At 37.6% G+C, this 15,299-nt stretch overlaps 3 protein-coding genes across 3 annotated transcripts; 2 read left to right on the plus strand and 1 right to left on the minus strand.

Annotated features, from left to right (window-relative positions):
• Nucleotides 1–962: 962 nt before the first annotated feature.
• LOC106095126 (uncharacterized) lies at nt 963–5,925 on the minus strand. The gene is made up of 4 exons (XM_013262375.2): nt 5,859–5,925; nt 4,502–4,701; nt 1,268–1,435; nt 963–1,202 (listed from the first exon to the last, which is right to left on the minus strand). Exons 1-4 carry the CDS (start codon nt 5,923–5,925, stop codon nt 1,035–1,037), a joined length of 603 nt encoding a protein of 200 aa, XP_013117829.2. The 3' UTR covers nt 963–1,034.
• Nucleotides 5,926–10,819: 4,894 nt separating this feature from the next.
• LOC106095103 (cilia- and flagella-associated protein 161) lies at nt 10,820–11,999 on the plus strand. Its single transcript, XM_013262356.2, has 3 exons — nt 10,820–11,498; nt 11,560–11,661; nt 11,807–11,999. The coding sequence occupies exons 1-3, from the start codon at nt 10,878–10,880 to the stop codon at nt 11,987–11,989; spliced, it is 906 nt and encodes a 301-aa protein (XP_013117810.2). The 5' UTR covers nt 10,820–10,877; the 3' UTR covers nt 11,990–11,999.
• Nucleotides 12,000–12,099: 100 nt separating this feature from the next.
• Nucleotides 12,100–13,139, plus strand: LOC106095115 (trypsin-1). Its single transcript, XM_013262365.2, has one exon. It carries the CDS (start codon nt 12,365–12,367, stop codon nt 13,109–13,111), a length of 747 nt encoding a protein of 248 aa, XP_013117819.1. The 5' UTR covers nt 12,100–12,364; the 3' UTR covers nt 13,112–13,139.
• Nucleotides 13,140–15,299: the final 2,160 nt, after the last annotated feature.

Genomic DNA, 15,299 nt, shown 5'->3' on the forward strand with positions numbered 1-15,299 from the left:
CCAGGTTATTTGACACCAATTTCGTGTTTATGGGACACCATAAGGTGGTATACAAAATATTGCTTAAATCAGTGCACCAATCTCCTAGATCTGGCATTTTTGAAAATGGTGGCAAGAGTGATGTTAGTGTTGTTGTTGTTATAGCAGTGTGGTGTACACTGAGGCAGTAGCCCTTGCTGTGGATTCCATCGGGTTAATCCGTTACGTACAACCGGCTGCCATGTGATTGCAGTGCTAAGGTGGACGGGCCTATCAAAACTCTCTATGCAAAATTTCAGCTAAATCAAGCAACAAATGCGGCATTTATGGACTCTATATGATAGGGAATATATGGCAGCTTCATCCTAAAATAGTCCGCTCAAGGCCATAGTCGGTATGGAAATCGAAAGGACAAGCACAATTTGACAATTGACAAATATGACTTTTATGGGTCTAAAATCTTACATCAAGAAATCGGTCACAAGTTTTTTTCAAACGCATACCCTCCATACTCTAAGCAATTGCTACCAAAAATTTCAAAAGGGGACAATTCCTCTCCCTGTTAAGGTTGATTCTCCATATAAACCTTTAAAACCCCTATAAACGTGTCTTCTATTTTTGACTCTTCTTTAAGAATCCATTCAGTTTTCCCTCAAATTTCAGAAAATTAAATTTTCGCCCCACCCTATAATTTATTAGTATTTTATTAAGATATATTGGGTTGCCCAAAAAGTAAGTAAAGTTTTTACACTTTTTTTCTAAAGCAAGCTAAAAGTAACAGCTGATAACTGACAGAAGAAAGAATGCAATTACAGAGTCACAAGCTGTGAAAAAATTTGTCAACGCCGACTATATGAAAAATCCGCAATTACTTTTTGGGCAACCCAATACAAGACATACATATATGAGATGTTAGTAATGAATAAAAACAAATTTTAAACCCAATTTTTATTTTATATTTTCAACAAAATGTCACTAATTTTGATTTTTCGTTAGTTAACGGCGGTGTTTGGTCTAAGTTTTTTCCTTCGTCTTTGGTTTTTTTTTTTGTTTTCCTATATCCTGTTAAAGTAACCCTCTATTTCAAAACATATAGAGGTATTTCTTAGCTTATTGTCTTCATCGTAAGCCCAGGCCTTGAATTCAATTTTATGAAGTCCATTAACTTGAATCGTTAAATCGAAAATAAGTCTAAATTCGTACTCCTGCATATGATAGATATGCTATAACAAAAACAAAGGCTCAATTAAGACAGAAATGGGTAAGGAGAGTCATAGATTCAACGTACCCCAAAGTTGGTGACACATAGGCGTTCTTCCTCGGGTATGTATTGTGTCCAATTATCATACCAATATTTTTTCGGCATGAACTGTTCCTTGCAGAAGTCCATCGTTATGATTGTAAATGGCGTTGATTGCCAATATCCACGTGAAAATTTAAATAACTCGATTATCAACTAGGCATGCAATAGAAATTAACAAAAATAAGTTATATGGGAAAACTCAAATAAAAACAATTAAGGAAATGCAAATGTCGGGCGGTGCCGCCTCTATACTACCCTACACCAATGAATCTGCGAGAGCATGTACAATTTTGCAAATACCCCAACAAAATTGTGATACCTACAGCCATAAAACTCCATATCGGATGAAAAATATAAATGGGAACTCTTTCCAAAGCTGGACTGATTTTGATCAAATTTTGTGCCCAAATTAACCCATTAATGACGAATGGTTACAAAAATACCCAAAAATAGAGCTGTTTTAAAAAAATTCCAGCTCGAGTTGGGAAGAAGGTATCGTTATGAAAATTACATTGGCGTAAAGTGGACGAATGAAACTAGTAAAAACAATGTTCGCATCATCTTAAAAAATCAGACAATAATTTTTCTTAGTAGTGATATTTCTGGAAACCATATCTAGTTGCATTTGGTGGTTTCTATTGGGTTAATTGCGGATTTTTCATATAGTCGGCGTTGATAAATTTTTTCACAGCTTGTGACTCTGTAATTGCATTCTTTCTTCTGTCAGTTATCAGCTGTTACTTTTAGCTTGCTTTAGAAAAAAAGTGTAAAAAAAGTATATTTGATTAAAGTTCATTCTAAGTTTTACTAAAAATGCATTTACTTTCTTTTAAAAAATCCGCAATTACTTTTTGGGCAACCCAATATATTAAAACAATTTAATTTATGGCTATAATCGCACTACTTTTGACAGCAGGTGCCATTTTATGTCAATGTCATTAAAATCCACTTTTCTTCGCTAAATAGTCATATAATATAAAAAAATTATTTTTTTTTTTTGTTGCAAAAGTAAAGTAGCCTGGGAAATAAAAAGATTTTATATTTTTTTTAAATTTTTTCATAAATTAATATTTTGTTGAAAAAATTTTAAAAAATTATTACCTCAACATAAATTATCTAAATAATAATAAGTAAAGCGTGCTAAGTTCGGCCGGCCCGAATCCACCACCACGGATTCTGCTAAAAATGTACCCTTATTAGGTTAGGTTAGGTCAGGTTGAAAAGAGGATGCAGTCCTCTAGCTTTGATCCATCCGTGTAACATGATCTTCCAGATGGCAATACTAGGGCTCCGTCAATCCAAGACTGTGCCGCTGGTGCCTCGCACCCGACCTCAAGCGTCGTCTCAGGTATCTGAATCCGATCGGAAACATCTTCCCTTCTTTCCAGGTTTCCTATAGTCGCCTCGATTATACCGCGATGGTATGAGCTGCTCCCATCCTCAATCCAATCTCCCATCGCCTTAAGTCTCATAGCCGCAGTGGCTGCCTCACACCTAATCTGCATGTCAAAGAAGGAGATATTTAGAATAGTCTCCAATGCCATAGTGGGCGTGGTCCTCATCGCTCCGTCTATGCCAAGACAACATGTTCTCTGAACTTGTTGTATGGTCCTAACGTTGCACTTTTTCTCCATAGAAGTCCACCAAACTACTGAGGCGTAAGTAAGTATTAGTCTAATCACGCTTCTATATAGTCAGTAGACTATCCTTGTATTCAGGCCCCATTTCGATCCTATGGCCCGTCTACATAGCATCCAACATCTTTGAGCCTTCTCAGTAGGGTCCTGAATGTGACATTTTCAATTAAGTTTCCTATCCAAGATCACTCCTAAGTATTTGACCTTATCAGATTTCAAAATCATTTTGTTGAGGAAACGTGGTGCGTCAAATTGGCCCACCTTCGTCTTCCTCGTGAACAAGCATATTTCTGTCTTCCCTGGGTAAACACTGAGACCCCTGGGTCTAGCCCAGTCATATACCATATGCAAGACCCTTTCGGCCCTTCCGCATAGCTGGTTCGCTTTCTTACCCCAAGAAGTATTATAACATCATCTGCATAGCAGACGGGTTTAAATCCCTCATCAGTCAGCATCCGTAACAGGTTATTAGTGGTGGTCACCCAAAGGAGTGGCGATAAAATGCCCGCTGTGGCAAATTTAGCCACCTGTTCCTTAGTATATGGTTTATCCAATCTCTAAGGACCCGGTCCACCCGTTACTGGTCTAAGGATTGCATCAATGTGTCGGTCCACACATTTTTAAACGCCCCCTCGATGTCAATGCAAACCGCCGCCAATGTGTACGTCTTGGCATCGAAGGATTCTTCTATTTTATGCACAACCTCGTGCAGGAAGTGGCCAACGACCTTCCCTAGACATAGACATGCTATTTGTATGTAAGCAGTTTGCTGGATGTCATACTCTTCACCATGGTATCCAAAATGCGTTCCATGGTTTAAATAGAAAGGTGTCGCATAACTTGCCTTGCAGGGCTTGGGTATAAACACCAACCTTGCCTCCTGCCAGGCTATCGGAGTATATGAAAATCCTAGGCACGCTGTGAAAATAGTGGCAAGAGGAGTTTCAGTTACCCTTATTAATCGAGTTTGTTATTCAATTATTTTGGTCTCAAGAAGTCATATCGGGATATCGGTACCTATATCACCATATTGACCGATTCGGATATAACTTGGCACTGATGCAGTGAGTCATAAGATAAGTTTATGAGCCAAATTTCAGCCAAGTCGAAATATATAGTTACTTGAGAGGATTTTAAGGAGCTGTGTTATATCTAAATCAAAGAGTGGTGGGTGGATTTTATTGCAAAGCACTATAACTGATTAGTTTTCCGTCTTGTCTTCTAAAAAGACGCTTGAGATTTGCTGAACGTACCTAGAGTAGCTAAACACTACTCTAAGACTAAGCTTAAGGTCGGTTGATTGACAGTGCCCACAATGTTGTAGTGGAAGAAGGGATTTTACTCATCCTGGAACTGAAAATGCATAACCTTAGCTTGCTGATAACGCTGTTGATAGGACACTGCAATGCCAGATCGCCAATGTCGCTCTGTATACAGGAAAGGCGAATATCATTCTAGACTTCATCCGAATCATAAGGCGGCCGGCTAGAGGGAACAAATTACTCAAGTCTGATTTTTCTCATCAATAAACCTGCCTCAGAAAAATACCTTCAAGAGTAAATGGCACCAATGAAACACTTACCTTTACGCGATCGTTTGGTTCTACTCCTTTCCACGCGCATTTCATATCACCAGATATAAGGATCGAGTTAGGACCAACCTCGAAATTAGCTTTGGATAGATCCAACAAATCGTGTATACCATTGGTGTTCGGATCATGTTTACAATTAGAGAAAATTTCATAATTATCCGTTACGAAGACATAACGCCGAGCCTTCACATCTGGCGAGATGAAAAAAATAACTAGGAAATAATAAATGAACATTTTTTCCAAATTCGCGTATTCAACCAAACTGTTGCAGACACCATCGGTTGTTCTTGCTTTTTATAGAGACATTTTGAAATTAAAAATCAGTATAAATTAATATACTTGTACTAAAGTTTGAACACGGGGTTTGCATTCGCACAATCTCTTGGTGGATATCTACAATTTCCAAAGTGTTATAAATCATGCCATGTCAATGTAATATCAATCACCTACACCTATCTACAGATATCTTTTCTTCGATGGTCCATATATGAAATTTGTTGTAGTTTATATCTTCCATAGACATCATCATCCTAAATTGGAGTTTGTGGGGATCAGGATAAAATCGAAATTATCCTTATAACGGATGCACGACAGAAGCCAGGACTGAAAATTGTTCACATAAAAGCTCAGAGCCTTAAGAACAAAATTGATGAGTTTCGCTATTCGAGAAATCCGTTGTTGACATTATTGCTGTCTCTGAGACATGGTTTCTACCACATTATGGAAATAGGCTGGCATTCGTAGATGGTTACAGATTTCTACAGTTCTGATGTACTTAAAAGGAATAAATTGCACGTAGCCTTTAATGATGTTGTTAGATACATTTTTGGTTTGCGTACATAGAAAAAAATAAATATTGTTTTCAATCACGAAAATAATTAATTTTTTAATTGAAACTGCTTCAATCACGAAAATGGAAATTCAATCACATTTTTTGAAAAAATTTTCAATTACAAAAATTGCATATTCAATTAAAAAAATTATTAAAAATTTTTGAAATTTCCAATTAACTCTTTTAATTGATCCAATTAAAAAAATGATTGAATTTTTCAAATTTTCAATTAATTTTGTAATTGATCGAATTAAAAAAATTTTCAAAATATGCAATTAATTTTGTAATTGGATCAATTAAAAATTTAATTGAAAATATTCAACTATTAACATTTTTGGGGAAAGCACAAAAACTTCTGCGGGTTGTTCCAAAAATGAAACCGAAAAATATTGTTTTCCGAATTACAATATAAAAGGAAGTGTAGCGAGGCAGTAACTTTATGAATTACAGGCATTGGGAAAGTAAACCCTACAGAAAAACATTTAAATAGTATATCTTATAAAATGTGATTTTTACTGCGCCTCAAGTGGTCCTCCAGCTTAGTCCAATTTTGACGACCTCTTTCCATCATTTCGGCCGCCATCTCACGAATAAATGCTTCAATGTTTTCTTCCAATGCGTTAATTGAAGCGAGCTTGTCAGTATAGACATGAGCTTTAACATAGCCCCACAAAAACTAGTCTTAAGACAATAGATCGCAGAATCTAGGCGGCCATTTGACCGGTCTCGAACGTGAAATAAAATGTTCACTGAACTCGCCTCTCAATAAGACCACCTAGATTCTCGGACACAAAGTTTAATGTCATATTCGTAATCAACTCCATAATACCTTTTATTTGAGCCTTATACAGCTATGATCGAGTAAAATTCGCATTTGGTGAACGTTTTGGTGGGGCGACCCGCAAGTACTAAGACATCATTATACCCTACACCACTACTGTGGTACAGCGTATTATAACTTGATTATAAGTGAATTAGTTTGTAACACCCAAAAGTTAGAGAGATAGACCCTTTGATAAGTATACCGATCGACTCAGAATCACTTTCTGATTCAATTTAGCTATGTCCGTCTCTCTGTCCGCCTGTCTGTCCATGTTAATTTGTGTACAAATTACAGATCCCAATTTTCATCCGATCGTCTTTAAATTTGGTATCGGCATGTTTTTCGGCCTAGAGACGAAGTCTATTGAAATTGGAAAAAATTGGTGCAGATTTTAATATAGCTCCCATATATATCTTCGTCCGATTTGCAGTAATAATGCAATAAAATGATCATTTGTTAACCGATTCTCTTGAAATTTGTTAGGAAGGATTTTCTCGACATTAATGGTGAATTTCATGGAAATCGGTTCAGATTTAGATATAGCTCTCATATATATATATATATATATATATATCGCCCGATTTACACTCCTAGAGCCACTACAAGCACATTTATTGACCAAGCTTCCCAAAATTTTGTACAACGCTTTCCTCGACCACAATGTCTATAAAGTTTGCTCGTTTTTTATATCATATTCGTAATCAACTCCCGAATAGCTTTCCTTTGAGTCCCATATTGATATGTACGTCCAATATGTTTGTTTGGGTATCTTTTGGGGTTGGGGTGACCCCTGAGTTCCTTTTAATAACATATTCGTATTCTACTCTCCAATACCTTTCATTTGATACCCATATTGTCCCAATCGGTCAACCTTGATTTTGGTTGGTGTTTTTGGGGTAACGAGGGACGGTCCGCCCCCTAAGAATATCAAAATGAAAGGTATTCGTAATCTACTCCCGAATACCTTTTATTCGAGTCCCATATTGTCATTTTCGTCCAATATGCTTATTTTAAGGGGTTTTGTGGTCGGGGCAGCCCTCTAGGTACTTGGACCTAAATTTTGATATCATTTTTGTATTCTAGTCCCGAATACCTTTCATTTGAGTCCCATATTGCTCCGGTCGGTCCAGTTTTATTTGTAGGTGGTACTTTTGGTTTAAGGTGAAGGGTCCACCCCCTTGAGATATCAAAAAATAATATAGCCTATTGCTCCTTCCGGACCACTCCAATTTTTTTGACAGTTCCATAAAGTCAAATAAACCTATTTCATATCTACATTAAGTTTTTTGAATACCGGTGATAGTCTACTTCAAATTTTAGATTTATGCTGATATGTGATGCATTCGTCTAAAACAAAGTTTCATGTTAATTCAAATATTTCAAGAAGTTACCAACGGTATGACCAGGTTTGTATACCCCTCCCATCAATATGCATACCACTGCTAACAACAGATGTCTATCGTTACTAGCAATAGGTGTTTTTCAGTAAATTCATGTTTCGTTTAACCTTCACACAATCTACACAATCACCTTTTAATATATTAGCAAAAAACAAGTAAAAGCGTGCAAAATTCGACCAGGCCGTATCTTATATACCTGCCAATAGGGATGGCATTTGTCAAGTATTTCGCCCGATAGATATATCGGGCAAAAAAGAATAATGGATAAGCATTGTTATACTATGGACCGGCCATACTTGTTTTAGATGTTGGAGACCAAAATTTCAGCCAAATCGGATAAGTATTACGACTTATAGAGACCAAAGAAGTAAAATCGGTTTATATGGGAGCTATTGGGTTGCCCAAAAAGTAATTGCGGATTTTTTAAAAGAAAGTAAATGCATTTTTAATAGCACTTAGAATGAATTTTAATCAAATATACTATTTTTACACTTTTTTTCTAAAGCAAGCTAAAAGTAACAGCTGATAACTGACAGAAGAAAGAATGCAATTATAGAGTCACAAGCTGTGAAAAAATTTGTCAACGCCGACTATATGAAAAATTCGCAATTACTTTTTGGGCAACCCAATATATCAGGCTATGAACCGATTAAGATTATATTTCGCACCTATGTTGAAGATAATAGGAAAAGTAATTGCGAACATTTCAGCCAAGTCTAAAAAGAATTGCGTCTTATAGGAGCTGAAGAAGTAAAATCTGAAAATCTGTTTGTATGGGAGCTTTATCAGGTTATGAACTGATTCAAAACATATTTGGCACATGTGTTGGTAGTCATAACAGAACACTATGTGCAAAATTTCAGCCAAATCGGACAAAAATTGCGGCTTCCAGGGGCGAGCTATATCCAAATTTGAACCGATATAGACCATCCCCAACGACCAACATCACACTAATACTAAGTATCTGTGCAAAATTTGAAGCAGCTAGCTTTACACGTTCGACCTCTATCGTGATTGTGACAGACGGACTGACGGACATGGCTAGTTAGACTCAGAATGGCGAGACGATAAAGAACATATATACGTTATGGGGTCCTAGGTGTTATAAACGGAATGACTAGATTAGTATACCCCATCCTTTGGTGGTGGGTATAAAAAGTCATTCAAAGAACTTGACAAATGCGATCCATGGTGCTTAGCACCCTTTTACTTGTTTTGTATTAAAAAGTACACGATTAATAAAGCTAACATTGATTTATTTTCTGGTAAACGGCAATATGCTTCTTCAAAGCAAGCCGCTCTGCTAAAAAAGTTAAAAAATGTTTTATTAATACCAAAAAAAAAAACGAAAAAAGATACACAATTTGGAAGTTTAGACTCACGAAATGCGCATTAAGCCATAGTTCCCTTAACGGAAAAGGAAATGGATATGAAGAAAATGTAAAACCACGCAAACTGCATGAAATTGAGAGCAAAATTCTGCTTGCGTCATGTATGTACTTAGATAGCTCAAATTTATCTATTATCACGGGCGCCACCATCCGGTCAATGTGTGAACTTCAAAATCTTTATCTATCTGTAATTTATCAATAGTGGCGCTATTGTAAATGTCTTGGTTTTTTTTACTGGCTATGTACTTAGCTAAGACATAAACCATGCATAAGAATTATTAGTGCTTCTCGAACTATGTGCTCGCAAGGTAAATTATTTTAAAACTGTAACACAGGGTGATTCATTATATGAGCATTCAAAAAAGTAGAAGCCAAGGCGTATTTATAAAGTGGCCGCATCGGCTAATTGCTACAACAAAGCATCTTTTTGGGGAACTTGATATGACAAAATTTATAAAGAGGACAAATTTTCGGCAAATTTGCTTCGGCCAATCAGAGCAAAAGAAAGAAGTTTATTAATTTTTGAGTGTCAAGCAAGAAAAAAACCAATTTATAAATGTTTAAAAGTTCTATTAGCTCCAGACATAACCCTCAAGATGGTAGGTTTAAATAGGAGGGGCCTAAAGTTTGTTGGCAACGGGTATGACGTTTTCATCTTGGTGTGTGGCCGTTCAGAGAGCATATAGTATGCTGCCAAGATTGGCCAATGGGATTGACGTAGACCTCGGAATGATAAAGTCGGTGCTATTCACCAATATGAAATAATTTGGTATGTTTCGAAGACCTCCCCTAGATGGGGTGGAGCTATCGCTTTTACTACTGATAGGGCTTCTAACAGTCAATTGCAATGTCAGGACTTTGAAATCACATGACGGACAGGTTGAGCACCTATTGAGCACCTGCCTGAATTGGTTCAGGATTATGGCTAAACACCTTTTTATAGCCTACTGTATAAAACACACCACAATAGGATGGGGATATACTAATCTAGTCATTCCGTTTGTAACCCCTCGAAATAGTGATCTGGGACCTCATAGAGTATACTTTATTATAATAGAGGTCGTTGGGGATTGCAAATGGGCCATATCGGTTCAGATTTGGATATAGCTTCCATATAAACCGATCTCCCGATTTGACTTCTAGAGCACCTGGAAGCCTAAATTTTCATCCGATTTGACTGAAATTTTGCACATGGTGTTCTGTTATGACTTTCAACAACTATGCCAAGTACGGTACGAATCGGTCTATAACCTGTTATAGCTCCCATATAAACCGATCTCTCGATTTGACTTCTTGAGCCCTTACAAGCCGCAATTTTTGTCCGATTTGGCTGAAATTTTGCACATGGTGATCTGTTATGACTTCCAATAACTGTGCCAAGTACGGCCCAAATCGATCTATAACCTGACATAGCTCCCATTTAAAACGATCTCCCAATTTGACTTCTTAAGTCCTTACAAGACTCAATTTTCATCCGATTTGGTTAAAATTTTGCCCATGGTATTCTACTATGACTTCCAACAACTGTGCCACGTACGGTCAAAATCGGTCTCTAACCATATATAGCTCCCATATTTTAGCAGAATCCATGGTGGTGGGTTCCCAAGATTCGGCCCGGACGAACCTAGCACGCTTTTATTTTGATATACCTACTGTGATGAAGGGTACTCTAACTTTGTGCATTTGTTTGTAACACCCAGAAGGAAGAGAAATAGACACATACGAAATCGGTTCAGATTTGGATATAGCTCCCATATATATGTTCGTCCAATTTGGACTAATATTGCAATAATGTGGTCATTTGTTAAGCGATCGATTTTTTCTCGATTGTATCCCACTGTGTTACGTTTTGTGCTAAGTGCATAGACATTTCAATATTTTCTTTAATTTTTTTTAATTGTTTTTCAAATTTAAGACTATAATGTCCCTTGTAACACGTTCAACCTATCGTCCCGTGGTGCGTTTGGGCAATTGGTATGAGGACATTTGCTTGGAAGAGGAAAAACTACAAACTTTTTTGTCACTGCGAGAACGCGGTGAATTAATGGTGGAAAAGACTCGACGATTGTACGAAAATTTTCACAAAGAAATCCAATTGTCAACACCCAGAGACACCATAAGTTTTGGTGATATAGTTCAGCTATTGCCAGTCCATATGCAGATTTGCAATAACTCTCGCAACGCAAAAAATTCCCCCGCTCTCTCGGTAAGCATTAATGAAAGAGTGGTGCGTCGTAGCCAACAAATGAATGAGGAATGCGATTTGACACTGGCGCCATCTGTAAGGCCTTGTATTCGCAATTCCTTTCGCATAGTCAGCATTGCTGGTGATGGGTGGGAGGATAACTCAGCGCTCAGAATTCCCAAAGAAGAGTTGTTAAAATATGGACAACCATTTCGTTTGCAATGTTTGGGGGGAGGCGAGCCTTTGTTGTTGTATTCTTCACAAAAGTCTTGGGATTTGACTTCGCCCATACATAGCAATTATGAGTCAAGGAAATTTGGTGAAATCAACCTAACACTGGGATTGTGTGCAAAAAAGGTGGACAAGTGATTCCCAGTTTGCTGAATTTAATTTAAATATTTCTTGCATCTTGTTGTAGAACTGTGGTCCCGGCAAATTTGTGCCTTTGGCCTACACCCATTGGTATTGTCAGCACCTGGATCCTCATAAACGTTTTGAAACCGAAGGCAATCCCTTGCCGGTAATTTTTAACAAATATATTGTCCCCTAACCGCCAAAAGATGTCAGTGGCTTAAAAACACATAGGCACTTACATCTTTTTGAGGTTAGGGGACGATATGTCCCCGAATGAAGAGATTACCCTGGGTATTTTGATTTCCTTTTAGAGCAATCAACCCCTGGTTATAACCCATATGGCCACTAATCGCAATCTGGCCGCCGAAAATCTTAAGATACACACTTTATTTGGTACTGAATTCGTGGTTTGTGTGCAAAATTATAAAAATATTTTCAAACGCGAGACCTGGCAGAATATTTGGATGATTAGCAATGGACATCAAATAAAATAATTGCATTAAATTTTTTTTTTTTTTTGATGGAAACTTTCAAATTTTACACTTGCCTTGAAGTGGGGCAGTGATTGCCTCGCCATAGGAAATTTAAAAATTGCCAAAGTCAACATGTTTGCCTGCATGTGAGATAGTGATAAGAACACCTAAGCCAGGCAGTGATACTAAAAATTAAATCTAGGTCAAAAATGGTTTTATTGACTTGACGCTAGAAGAACTTTTATTTTTGGCACCCTTCTGTGAAATATCTAACAACTAGTGTTGGGCCTTTGTCAATGGCTTTGAAATTTCTGTGGGGGCCAGCTATATAAAAACATCTAACGTCGCATTGAGGAAACAGTGCAAATTCTATTTCGATTCAAAAACAAAACAAAAATGTTATTGCGTTCTATTCTAATGGCCTTGTGGGTGGCCCAAATATCCTGTGACGATACCCGCATCATTGGTGGTGAATTTGCCTCTGCCGGCCAATTTCCCTATCAGGTCTCCTTGCAAATGAAGGGTCGCCATCACTGTGGAGGCTCTTTGATTTCGGAGAATTTCATAGTAACTGCTGCCCATTGCACCATTGGTCAAAATCCTGCTAATATGAAGGTGGTGGTGGGCACCACCGATCTGCTCTCGGGAGAGGGTAAAACCTACAATGTGGCCCAATTCATAATGCATCCTCAATATAATTCTCAGACTCAAGATTATGATTTGTCCCTCATCAAATTGGCCAGCCCTGTGACTTTGGGCTCTAGTAAGATCAACAAAATTGAATTGGCCGACAAGGATACAAACTTCGCCGCTGATACCATGGCCACCATTAGTGGTTTTGGTGCCATCAACGGCCAATTGCAATTGCCCAATAAGCTGAAATATGCCAAAGTTCAATTGTGGAGTCGTGATTTTTGTAATCCCAAAAATATTCCTGGCATTACAGATCGCATGATTTGTGCTGGACATCCCAGTGGCCAGATAAGTTCCTGCCAGGGTGACAGTGGTGGCCCTTTGACTGTGGGCAATAAGCTTTTCGGGGTGGTTTCGTGGGGTTTCGGTTGTGGTGCCCAAGGCAAACCGGCCATGTACACCTATGTGGGGGCCTTGCGTTCTTGGATCAAACAAAATTCGGGAGTATGAGTTGAGATCAAATTATTTTATTATTGTCTTTGTGTTTTTTTTTTTGTATATGAAATAAAAATATTTTTTTATTTATGATGTGTTTTATGGGTTACCTTTATCATTTAATTTTTGGTTGGTAATAAGTTGGCAGGCAAAAGCGTGCAATTTACGAAGAAAATAACCAAAACAAGTAAAAGCGTGTTAAGTTCGGCCGGGCCGAATCTTGGGAACCCACCACCATGGATTCTGCTAAAAATTTATACAAAAGAAATTTAGTTGAAGGGCATAATTTTATTCTACATACCAAATTTCTGGCAAACCACCAAAAATAATGCTTCAAGGAACCGAACAAGGATGATTGAGATACCGGTTTACATGGGAGCTATCACAGGTTATACACTGATTTGGAACTTATTTGGCACAGTTGTTGAAAGTCGTAACAGAACACCGCCAGCAAATTGGACAAAAATTCCGGCTTCCAGGGACTCAAGAAGTCAAATCGGTAGATAGGTTTATATGGGAGCCATATCAGGTTATAGACCGATTTTGACCGTACTTGTCACAGCTGTTGAAAGTCATAAGAAAACACTAAATGCTCAATTTCAGCAAAATTTTATGGACCGATTTAGACCGTACTTTGCACAGTTGTTGAAAGAAAAAACAGAACACCGCATGGGAAATTTCAGACAAAAATTGGGGCTTCCAGGGGCTCAAGAAGTCAAATCGGAAGATTGGCTTATATGGAAGCTATATCAGGTTATAGACCGATATGGACCGTGCTTGGCGCAGTTGTTGGAAGTCATAACAAAACATTATGTGCAAAATTTAATCCAAATCGAACAAAAAATTTAGCTTCCAACAGCTCAAGAAGTGAAATCGGGAGATCGGATTATATGGGAGCTATATCAGGTTATAGACCGATATGGAATTTACTTGACACAGTTGTTAGAAGTAATAAGGGAACACTATGTGCAAAATTTTAGTCAAATTGGATGAAAATAGTGGCTTCCAAGGTCTCAAGAATCAAATCGGGAGATCGGTTTATATGAAAGCTATATCCAAATCTGAACCGATATGGCTCGTTTGCAATTCCCAACGACATACATCAATATTGAGTATGTGTGAAAAATTTCAAGCGGCTAAATTTATGCGTTCGACCGCTATCGTGATTTTGACAGACGGACGGACTGGCTAGTTAAATTCGCCCTCTAGAGGCTCAAGAGCAGGTTTTAGACCTATTCGGACCATGCTTGACACATCTACTCAATGTCACAGAAAACGTCATAGTACAAAATTTCAGCCAAATCGGATAAGAATTGCGACCTCTATAGGCTCAAGGAGTATAATCGAGATATCGGTTTACATGGAAGCTATATCAGATTTTGGATCGATTCGGACCATACTTGGTACATCTGTTCAGTGTCATAGAAAACATTATAGTATAAAATTTCAGCCCAGGATTCACAAATAGAAGGTTAGGTCACTTGCAAAACATAAAGTGGATAGGCCCTGAACATCATTAAGGATGTTAAATCTGGCGATTGAATAATGTCATCAAATAAGGGAAATCGTAAACAAAGAATGAATGTAAAAAGAGAACAAGTTGACATCCTCAATGCCAGTACGGAATGACGATGTTAGTATACACACATCCATGGAGGGTAATAAAGCGTCAACTTAGTGCTTTTTTTGGTTGGCACTAGGTGGTACCTTTTGCAGGTTTTTTGGTGATCGAAAAAGCTCTAAATTTAGTGCATGACACTATGTTGGCATCCCTGGCCAGCACTGGTTGATTATTGTCTCCATAAAGGTAACCCTGCTGAACAATGTTGTTTTTATACCCTCCACCATAGGATGGGGGTATTTTTATTTCAGTTCTAGGGAGTTATTTTGTGGCGCCAAACAATATACCGTGGGCAAGATTTATATGAAGTTATTCTTAAAAGTAAATGGAAAAGAAAATTTTTTTTCCAAAATAAATTTCGAATATATGATGCAAATTTAAGTGTTTTATTAGATTAAAAAAACGCTATCATCTGGCCTTGACGCATTTCAATTTTATTCCTATTCACTTAATTACATTTTTAGCTGGATATTAGGTGTTATACAACAAGGCACTTCACAATGATGTGATCTATAAAAGGGTTATTAACGTCAATAAATCATGGAATGGCTTCGTTGATAGATAACCAAATGGTGTCATTGT

The sequence above is a fragment of the Stomoxys calcitrans genome, chromosome 5, assembly GCF_963082655.1.
Source record: "Stomoxys calcitrans chromosome 5, idStoCalc2.1, whole genome shotgun sequence".
Classification (NCBI taxonomy): domain Eukaryota; kingdom Metazoa; phylum Arthropoda; class Insecta; order Diptera; family Muscidae; genus Stomoxys; species Stomoxys calcitrans.